General features: G+C 38.8%; 1 protein-coding gene across 1 annotated transcript; it reads right to left on the bottom strand.

Moving 5' to 3' along the window:
* Positions 1 to 1,643: 1,643 nt before the first annotated feature.
* fabp2 (fatty acid binding protein 2, intestinal) lies at positions 1,644 to 3,214 on the bottom strand. The gene is made up of 4 exons (XM_080030084.1): positions 3,130 to 3,214; positions 2,392 to 2,564; positions 2,046 to 2,153; positions 1,644 to 1,797 (listed from the first exon to the last, which is right to left on the bottom strand). Exons 1-4 carry the CDS (start codon positions 3,194 to 3,196, stop codon positions 1,747 to 1,749), a joined length of 399 nt encoding a protein of 132 aa, XP_079886210.1. The 5' UTR covers positions 3,197 to 3,214; the 3' UTR covers positions 1,644 to 1,746.
* Positions 3,215 to 11,611: the final 8,397 nt, after the last annotated feature.

Here is an 11,611-nt window from a genome sequence, read left to right as displayed (position 1 = left end):
TTCTCAACCTATTTTAACCACATTTAGTCACTGAATTTGTTGGGTTTGTGTTATCTGACACCAAAGTCACAACTGAATTTATAATTGGAGCATCTACTTACATTTGTCATACAATTCATACAATGTATTTTATCTATAAATAATTTCTTTTTTTGAGCACTCATGCCTTTACACATGTTGATCGTGTTGTAGTAATTGTGAAATAATTCATTTAACCATTATTTATATCTAATATATTCACAGGATAAATAAATCAAATTATTATATTACTAAATTATTATATACGATTAAGCTTAGTCTTAGTATATTTAACCACATTATCTTAATATTTTCCCTCAGTGTTTTAAAAAAAATATGACATAACATTTGTTCAGAGTATCAGTCTGTATTTAATTATTTGATTCAATGTATGTAAGGAATCCTATTGTTTTAACCCAAGTTGTATTTTTAAATGCTCAACTTTGTCTTGTCTTCAGTTTTATCAAGAGTGCCTTGACATTTTCAGCGCGGGACATGTTTTTTTTTCCATGAAGGCAATGGATTAAATTGATTTGAGAATGTTGTGTTAACTTTTAAATATGCAATGCAAATAGTGACATATCTGATGATGACATATCTGATGATACGCCTCCGTGTGCACCATTGTACTGTATGGTGGGAGAGTAGACAGGGTGGAGGAATTTGTGCCAGGTCCAGAATTCCTAAAAGCCCTTTCAGACTTGGAAGCTACGACCACAGTGGCAAGCAAAAATCTCACGGTTCACTCTGCATCCAGTTGTAACTGGAAATTATTTTGACAAGCTCGAATGCCAGCGGCAGAAAATGGGAAAATGTTGGTTTGTACGTGACAAGTGCATCTCACCTTCCTGGGCGGCAAAGCTTCCCAGTTTGAAAGAGCCTTAATGTATGTTATAACTGAAGGATTTTTTCAGTGCTAATCTTCCTTATTATAATATTAATTAAATTTGCATGCAGAAAAAGAAGCTGATGAATGGTTTTCCTCTCGTACACATGATCTTTAGTCTTCATTAACAGCGAGGCTTTATACACTCGATACAGGTTTGACAAAATTGATTTAACTCCTGTATCACACAACATCACAGTTGGCATTGCATCCAATCATGTATTTTATCGTGTGTTGACTATACAAACAAAGCTTCAAACAAAAGAGACCTTTCCGACATTACCGTAGGTCAGTGATTTTATCTGACAAGTTACTGGCTGATATGTCCTGATGTAAAGGAACTGTATGCCTCACTGAATCCTTTATGTTAAACGGCAGTGTGTGATAAGGATTTCGCCTGAAATTACTGTTGAATTGAGTTTTTGGTTCTTCAGTTAATGCTTCATGACAACGGATCAATTAAAACAAAACAAAAAACATCTGTCTACACTTTATATTTTTGTAGATAATATATATTTATTTTTATCCTTTGTTGAATAAAGTTTAACCTATTGTATCACTGTTGCATAAGTAACTCCACTGTGTATGCTTTTTCTTTTTTACATTACACAAACCTCCACGGTTTCTCACTGAAAATATAAAGGACCAAAAAAAAACACAGCAAACTTCATAGACATTATGGCTTTATGACTGCAAGTATCAAAATCCTGTGCAATTTAAAGCAGTACAAGTAGTGCACATTTTAAAGGTTATATTGGTTTAAGTTTATACAGTAATCCAACAAAATACTGTATGCATGTCAAACATCTCAGGTTCTGGTGATTAGTTCAGATCGGTTTGGTCTAACCCCTCTTGAAAATCCTCTTTGCATCCACACCTTCATAGTTGTAGCTCTGTTGACAAAATATATCAGTTGCAGTTATTATATACAGTAGCTTCATTGTTTATGCATCCTTTTGAATAACCAAGAGGGTTCACTCCAACACATCATGAAATACTACATTTGAGGTCCTCCTTATCAAGTATCCTTATCAGACTAGGGTTTGTTCAAGCAATAGCTCAAAACATGCTTTGTTGTATTCATTGTATTACAGAAAAGAGGCGTTGTTCGGCCCAACGAGAAGCCATTTGTAACACCTACCTGTACGAGTTCATCTCCTTGGATAATTCTGGTTGTTGTCAGGCACTTGCCGTTGTCCTTTCTGTTGAAAATGCCCTTCATCATGTCTCCCTCCATGTTCCATGCGCCCTGCAGTTACACATGAATCGTATGTGACGCCTTGATGTAGGAATTGTTTTCTAAGTTAAAAATAAGCACTTTTTTGCATATCAAAGGGTCAAAGTCTAAAGTGACCAACCTTGTCCACATGTTATTAAAACCAAAATAATGAGTTTACAATATGACTAAAAATGTTGATAATTGAGAAAATGTGAGTCTTTTCTTGTGAAGGTCAAAATGTGCCCCAATTAATGCCACCTTTCCTTACCGATAGTAGTGTTCCATCTGCAAGGCTGTACTCAAAGTTGACCCCCAGGGTGAAGTCTATTTCCACAGAGCGGAAAGTACTGGTCTCCTGGACATGAAACTTTTCACCTGTTTGTTCAATTGTTATCTTGAGGTTGTCGTGAGCAGCCAGCTTCCGCTTCACCAAATTAACTCCTATCAAGGGACACATTAATAAATATGTTAAACGGTGCGTGAACAATCAGAGGAAGTTTGTCAGGATTTAATCGCTTTTTAATGCACCAACAGTTCCTCCATTTGTGTATTTGTAGAGAGAAAGTAGGCACACAAGTCAATTCACAACTTCTTTATAGGTCAAGGGTTTCAAGAAAGACCTTAGCTCCAGCATTGGGTTCAGTCTTATATTTTTGTATTTAAAGACTGTTATAAGATGTATAGCTTGATTATGATGACACACATTTGTATACAACAGGAATAAACAAAAGGTTATACATTTGATCAAATGAAACATTTGCATGATTAAAGATTTCCTACATACCATTTTGACTAACACACAATATCTAACTTACAACTGAAAAACCAAAAACTAGCTAATTGCACCTTATCAGTACTTTATCAATTGCCTTATCTGATCTTGATTATAATTTTGTCATTTTATTTAAAATAAATGATTCATGGTAAAAATACATTTCAGGGTGATGCATCAAATCCTACATATTTAAAAAATATAACAGACAGATACAGCACTTTTTTCACTTACCCATTTGATCCATGAATTTCTCGTAGTTGTCATTGCGATCAACTTTCCAGGGGCCGTTGAATGTCATGGTGGCTGTGAGTGTGAACCTGACGACTCTGAATGAAGGAGTGCCTTACTCAAAATCTGCTGCTCCTTTTAAAGCCCACACCCTCTTATCTTCTCATCTATCTTAGTGCTGATGTGGCCGTTTAAAGCTCACATTTTCAAGGCAATACAAACAGCTGCATCTGATTGGCCAATGCAGTGGTTCTAGATAGACCTGTGCCATTCTCTTTTCAGTGGTTGAGATCATGTTACACCTGTTCTGTTTACAAAGGGTGTTAGTCTTATAATACCTACAGTAAGTTAAATCAAAACTACAAGCAATAAAAAAACTACAATAGGAAAAACTATAGTCAAGTCACATGCCAGAATTTTTTTTGCACTACTTCAAATGTGACTATTTGTGTTTGCATAACCTTTTATCAATCAGCCATTAAATTACTACACTAGATATATAGTGCTTTGCCCAATCAAAGCAGCGATGAGTCTGCATGTGATACCTTTGACCTTAATATGGCAATTGTTGACAAACCAGACCTTTGATATTTGAAGTTAATATTATATAGTGACATTATAACCCAGTTATTGGGTGCCCTTAAAGAGACAATAATCTGATTATGTGTTTTATAGTCAAACTCATTAAACACAAATCTTGTGTCATTTTGTGTACGCCTTTTTGAGATAGGGTGTTAGGGAAAGAACATTCTGTATAATATATTAAACGTTTATAAGGGATAACATAATGATGTGGATCATTTGCAAACTACCAACTAACTGGAGTGTAAATAACCTCAATAGAAAATGGTTTATCTTAAACAAGCAGCTAGAGAAAGCATCAAAAACGCAAATAAAGGTTTTTCTTAAATGTCTTTGTCAATCTCACAAAGGGATGAATGAACCATGCACGTCAACTGTCTTTCTTATCTGAGTTTCTTCTCATCTTGCGATTTGGAGAGACCTTTGCCTGACCTTCTCTTCCCCCTCAATGAATCTGTCTCTTATCACGTGAAGAAGACCTTTCTACTATGTCTGCAGTGATGAAATAGACAAGTGGGCTGGGGACATACTTGATTAAGCCCAGTTGAGGCTAATATTTAACACAATTATATCCTGAATTGTTACATACGCAAAATAATAAAATGTTGTATTAAAAGATTAGAGGAAGTTGCCGATGTGACTAGTCCCAGGGGACTAGTTTTCCGGACTTCTGGAAAGATGCCAGATCGCACTACTGAAGTGACTCTTGGGCGAGGCACTGAAGCAATAGGCTTGGTGTGCCTCTCTATGAGAGAGGTAGTCCGCTCCGACATTTCTCCAGACATAAATGTATGTGTATAGGTCCTGTTTCTGCAAGTGTATATTGTGTTATTCTTTGTATCAAATTATTACAACAGAGAGACAAATTAATGAATCCCCCTAGACAGGGCTGTACAGTGCGACAGTTTTGATCGCATTTGCTACTGAAATTGATCACGTGCGATGATGAATACGAATCCTATCGCACTCGTGCGACAGGTTGATAATGAGGAGAGGCTGTCTTTGAAACACAGAGGAGAGATGCACAACACTGCTTAGAGGGCTCTACATTAACACTGCGGGTAAATGAGTCTTAGGCAAGTAAGTTATTAAGTCCACCCTCCACTTTGGCTGGTGAAAGATGTGTGCTCGGGATCTGTGCTCGTGCAGCGATTCTAGGTATAAAAACTTCACGGCTGCATCTAGACCATATAGGCTTCAACGGCAATTGCCGGAAGGAGACGGCACATTACCGCAGTTACGTTAGCGTGTGTACAAACAGAACATTTCCTGTGCGCCTTCACATTAAAAGCCTGTTACTAGCCAAACGTTAGTTGACTTTTATTTTGAAGCCGGTAAGAACAGGAAGTTAGCGCTTTTTTCTAGCTTGAAAGTCAACTCCTTCAGCTGCAGAGAACAGTCAACAGTAGCCTAGTTAAACAAAGTTTTAAATAAGCCACTGAAAAGCTACTCCCAACACATTCACAACAACCTATTTAATTTATCCTAAATTGTACCAATGTGTATACTTATTTATTTAATAGGCTATGTTTAATGTTTTAAAGTTTGGTTTTAATTAACAGAAGGACATTATAATAATAATACTGAATCAGCAAAAAATTGCAATTGGCAGGTTAGATTCTTTTTTCTAAATCAGTGCACCCCTATTCATTTTTCTACAATTATTACTGCACACACTAGGATATCATATTAATTGTGAATCTCAAATGAGACCAGGATGACATGCTCAAAGGTAATTAGAGCAAAATGCAAGGGTTAAGGTTATGCAAGTTTTCAATCATAGCCTACTTTGTGTGCTACCAAATTTATTTTTGTGCTACTGAATTTTTTTGCTTGCTAGCACCAGTGCTACCACCTACAAAAATAAGCGTACAGCCCTGGCCCCTAGAGCTGTACAGTTTTTTTTTTTTTTTTTGCTTCTGTGCATTGGTCAAAACTGAAGCCACATGTTCAATTGTCTTCACACAGTCTGAAAATCATCTGTGCGAGGCAGTTCATCTCACCACCACCAAAACTCACATACACAAACAAAACTCTACACATCTCACAACAAGCCCCTTGGGGCAAGCGACAACATTTTCAATTGAGAAAAACACACATTGACAGACACAACAAACAGACAGAAAATGCACATTGTTTTTTAGGTTGTTATGAATGGCAAAAGAGTTCTTGAATTTTGGAAAATGTGGTCATTGAATGCATTTAGTGTGAAAGGAATACAAAAATTAACCACAGTTCACATCCACTTCTATATCGCTGACTGTGAAGAGTTTTGATAATATGCCTTACGTTTAGATGCCACCATCATAGACTGTAGGGCAGGCCTAAAATAGGTCACCCGACCCAACACAAATTGTGAACTGAAATTTGTGTATCGTACTCTACCTAAATGTACTGCAGCCACCAATGACATCTGTGGTTTCCCCAATTAATCACTTAAGTACATTTCTGCTTTGGAAAGTTATCACTGAAGTGGTTTTGATGAACTTTTTAGCAAACAATTGTCAAACTAATTTACCCATCCAGCGTGGGCCACACAAGAGAAAAAAATAGCATTCATTTAGAACCCATCAGTCAAATTATCTCTCAATCACGTCTGACATATTTGGGCCTAGTTGAAATTCCCCCTATAAGTCAACCCTAAACCTGGGCTATTTACATTGACCTCCACTCATTTCCTGAAGTGCTAGGGTTAGGCTAGGGTCTTATAGTCCAGGCAAAATAGCGTTTTAGTAGAATAAATTGTAAAATATTTTTTTTCAGCTGAGATCATTTCTATGAGTTGTCCAGAACAACTTACTAAAAGTCCTAAGAAATCCTAGTTGAGGAAACATGTTTATATCTCATCAATCCGAGATGTGTGCAAATAAGGCGAGACAACAATACACCCCAATGGGGCTATTTTTCTCCTTTACTCCTATCAAAATGAAACTTTACACAATGAAAGTATCCATGAATATTAAAATTTTTTGTAATACAAGTTTCTTTGAAAATGTATTTTAATATGCAAATGAGCTAAACACTAATCGTAGCCTGGTCCAACCAGACCATCGTACTTCATTTCATTTGTACAGAAGGTCTGGAAGTGCTGTAATTGGCAAACGTTCACTCACTTGGAGGCAGGTGTCTGTCGAAGTTTAAAACTATTGGATCTGCCCAGTGCCACTCTGGATTAGCCAACCAATCGCATCACGTTTGGTCGTCACGTGTGTCATGAGCCGGCTTTTGACGGTGCGTTCCAGTTGGACAGGGAACTCGGAAATTTACGACTTCACTACATATTGTAGTCTATGAATCTACCGGTACCTGGCAACAGTAACTTGTTAGAGCCTAACGTTTAGTTATTTGGACGAGAAAGGTTTTAGGCGCCCATACTTTCGCGAGCAGATGCACTGGAACACAGACAGGTCGGAAATCTCCTTCTTCCGAGTATAAAGGAACGCATCATTCAACTGAAACTGAAGCGCGACTTCGACGTCATCGTTCTCAGCCACTCGCTCTGTTGGTCGCTCTGTTGGCTGATTGGACGACTGTAGATTCTCCGGCGAAAGCTGGGAAATGCACTGTACACCCAGACTGACTACTGAAGGGAAAATGAAATTTGGCCGGAAGTAGGCGGGCGGGCGCAGCCAGGCTACACTAATCGTACATGCCCCAAATAAACCCAAATAGGCTTAATTTTTTCCTTTACTCCTACCACAACAAAACTTTACATAGTAAAAGTATACTTGGAAAGTAACTTTTTTTGTATTACAAGTTTCTTTTTAAATTAATTTGAATGTACATGAGCTCCCCACTTATTGAATATGCAATCATCCTACTGCCAAGGGGTGATGGCAATGCTGCTTTTGGACTGGCCTCAAACCTGAAAAACTGCCTGGCTTGCCTGCCAGGGGTATAACATGTGCCTTAGATTAATTCATTTATTTGGTTCTTGTGCCATAAACACCTTGTGTGCATTCAGATCAGCATGATGCAACAAGAATACTAACAAGTCTGTGTCACCACCTACTGAGAATGTGTCTTTTGTTCTGGCAGAGGCAATGGCAGTTTGGACAATGAGCACATCTGCATTGTGCTTTACATGGTCTGTGATACACAGTTTTTTGTATCACAAGTTTCTTTGAAAATGAATTGTAATATGCAAATGAGCTATACACTAATCAAATATAGGCTACCCAAAATATATCCGCATAGGCTTATTTTTTTTCCTTTGTGACCAATACAGGTCAGACATGTCAAAATGGAAAGAAAATCTCAGAGGGTCTCAGGAAGAGACTTGTGATGTTGCACATTTGTTTTGGGACAGACAGAGCTTTAAGAGTGACTGAATATCTGCCTAGAAGTGGACTTCCTTCAAAAATATCCACAAGTGCTACAAGAAAAGTGATTTTTCTGTTAAAGGCCACCCAAACATTACATCTTGAGATTTGCAGACCATTTACCAACACCATTCTTCACTTGGGAGAAGGTTCTTTTGGTGGTAGGCAGAGTTGCATTTTTGCCCAAACATAGCGGTTTTGGTAATGACCAAGCAGTTCAATTTTGGACTAATCTGTCCACAGAATAGACTTCCAGAAGACTTCAGGTATCTCCAGGTGCTCTCTGGAGAAGTTGTGAAAAGCGGTTTTGGCCATCCTTCCATGAAAGCTATGTTGACTGAGTTTTCTTCTTATTGTGGAACCATGCACATCTGTCCCAGATGCTGCAAGGGAAGTCTGCAAATAACTAGATGTAATGTTTGGGTTTGCTTTTAACTGAAAAAGCACTTTTCTTGTGGTGCTTGTGGATATTTTTTAAGGAAGTCCAATTATAGGCAGATGTTCAGTCACTCTTAAAGCTCTCCATTTGTAGATGATTTGCCTCACGGTGGACGGATGGAGCTGAAACTTTTTTAAATTAATTGATAGCTGTCCCAGACAAATGTGCAACATCACAACTTTTTCCTTATTTTTCCATTATTCCTTAGATCCTCTGAGATTGTCTTTCCTATTTGGCAAGTCTGACCTGTATGGGTCACTTTGGTGAGCCTAAACTGACCAGGTTGTATCTCTGTTTTATCTAGTGCCGCCCAAATTCTTCCCTAAAGATCTCTCATTACATTGGTCCATTTCATCACTCAATTTGGCCCACCTGATTGTGTTTACCTGCTCTATTTAACCAATGCAGCTCAGGATTCACACACGTTTGCAAATAGCCTACAAAAGTTGCAAATACATTTTTTTATCTGTTTTAACAATTGATTTCCGGAAAATAAATGTTTTGAATTGATAAACAAACATCTGTTATTTCATATAAAAATACTGGTATTGATAAAAATGTATTAAAGGGACTCACACCCATCGTGCAATTGAGAATTACAGCACTATCATACCATCCCGCCTCCCTCCAATGCCCCCACACCCTCGTTCCATGCTTGTATCACTGGTTTCACTTCAGAGGTGTCGGCCAGAATACCACTTATGGCCAAAGGCGTCAGACTATAAGCATGAGACTAGAGGGCACTTTACACGACAACACGAAACGGTGCAAACGCGGAAAAATTCCCGCGGTTGCACTATATCATTTACAGGAAAACAGCAAACGCAGGCATGAAACCGCAGGTTTTTGAGATCACCTCCCAGGGAGGATTTTTTGGAAAACTTAACGGTTTTGGTTTCCTGTAAACACCGAAACCATTTCCCCTGATAACGCTGACGTACGGCTCCACCCTCACACATGCGTAGTCTATAACATTTGCTGTCAAAATACCCACAACACAAGCGAGTTATAAAGTTAGAAGACAACATGAACGGTGTCTCCACGGCACCATCACTGTGATCAGCGGAGAGTGACGTGCAGGGCTAAAATATAGGCTAACACTCGCCAATTTAGTCCAAGCGATTACCGCAGTAAGTTATTGAGACCACACGCCACTTTGGCTGGGGAAAGATTTGTGCTCTGCCTGTTTTTCTAGCTAAATAAACGTGTGTAGCTTCTATGCCAGGGTAGGGACACGGCTCTCTACATTAAAAACACTATCAGCGTGCAGCGGTTAAGCTAGCGGCTACTGTTCAACACAAGGAGCATTAAGGCTACGGCTTCAAAGTAAAAGCATTTCACTGGCTAAACATTAATAGCATTTCACTGGACACACGTGAGTTGACTTTTATTTTGAAGTACGCCTAACAGGAAGGTATCCGCTCACGAAGTCCCTTCACTATCAGCATGTCTTCTGTTTTTACGAGTTCAATGCGGTGAAATAAGAGGACAGAAAGCTTGTCTTTTACAATATTTGTAACCCCAAGCTTACACCAACCGCTTTATGAACGTTAGTGGCATTAATTTTCGGTTACAGTAAGGTTTTATGCATCAAATTGTACCGGAAGAGCTATCTACTAGGCTGTGTCACCGCTGACTATTGGCTTGGCACTGCTGCTACAGCGATTTCGGCCCGTTTCCTCTGAAAACTTGTGTACAGGTGAAGATGTCAGATAAATTGTGTCTGAACGGGGGTTTTTTTTTAAACCAAAAACTGGAAAACTGTCACGTTTTCACCGTGTAAAGTGCCCCTAGGAGAGGAGGAGTAGGGTTTTATCCGCTCTTTATTTTCTTTCTTTCACAGGCACAGTCGCATATAGATCGCAGGAAAAGAACAAAGGTTTAAACTCCGCTCGTGAGGAGATGTTACAACAGCTGTTGAGAATCGCATGCAAACTATATTATATCAGCGATCGGGACTGCATGTATACTCACACACGGGTGATTCACATTTGAACTCAGACAAACACGTTTCCATGTGGAATGATCGCTTACTGCGGCAACGCTCACACATCTGACCGAGGGAGAAGAGAACGGAAACTAAACAGGCTCTCTGTCCGACTGACGTCACGGCCCTAACTGACTGCTATCCACACTGAACAAAACACATTTTAACACACTGTAAGAACTAACGACACTGTAACTTATGAACGTTGGGGCCTTTTCTACAATGGTCGCTACTCGCTACTGTCTGCCGTGGAATCAAAACAAACCCTCTAGATGAGAATGCGCAATACAGAAGCAGACCGCAAACAGACATGTCTGTCGGCCAATCAAATCGTTCGGTCCGAACGATTTGATTGGTTGAATTTTATATATATTTTTCATAATATTATGAGATTGAAATCATTGTTTGTTTTTACTCCTGGTGGGTCTGTCTTATATTTTAGAGTGTAATTACCTTATTAATACCATTTTAACCTAATCCAAAAAAAGTGTAAAAATGCACCAAAGGTAAGAGTCGCTTTAATAATGGTTAAAATAAATAAAATTCATAAAGGCTCAAGGGGTTCACATAGGCTACTTTCAATCTGTTATAACCCTGGCAGGTAAGCCATGGCAGTTTTTCAGGTTAGAGGCCAGTCTAAAAGCAGCATTGCTGTAGAAAAGACCCCAAAGTTATAGGTTACAGTGTGGTTATTTCTTACAGTGTGTTAAGTTGAATTTTGTTTAGTGTGGGCAGCTGTCAGTAGGGCCGTAACGTCAGTCGGCCGCTGAGTCTTTTTAGTAAATTTATTTTCTCCTCTCGCTCGGTCAGATGTGCGAGCGTGCATGTAGCGATCATTCTACAGTTTGAACATGTTTCTTTGAGTTGTGGAATCACCCATGTGTGAGTAAGATTGCTGTTCTAAGTTATAGTTTTATGCATGTTTTAACGGCTGAATCGCGGGTCGCAATAACAGCTGTTCCAACGTCTCATCAGGAGCTGAGTTAAAACCTTTGTTCTTTTCCCGCGATCTGTGTGCTGTGTCTGTGAAAGAGAAGAAAATAAAGAGCGGATAAACTATACTCCTCCTCTCCTAGTCTCATGCTAAAAATTCGATGCTTTTGGCCATAAGTGGTGTTCTGGCCGACACCTCTGAAGTGAAACCAGTGATACAAG

The sequence above is a fragment of the Ammodytes marinus genome, assembly GCF_949987685.1.
Source record: "Ammodytes marinus genome assembly, chromosome: 6".
Taxonomy (NCBI): Eukaryota; Metazoa; Chordata; class Actinopteri; order Uranoscopiformes; family Ammodytidae; genus Ammodytes; species Ammodytes marinus.
This window is presented reverse-complemented; position numbering and strand designations above follow the sequence as displayed.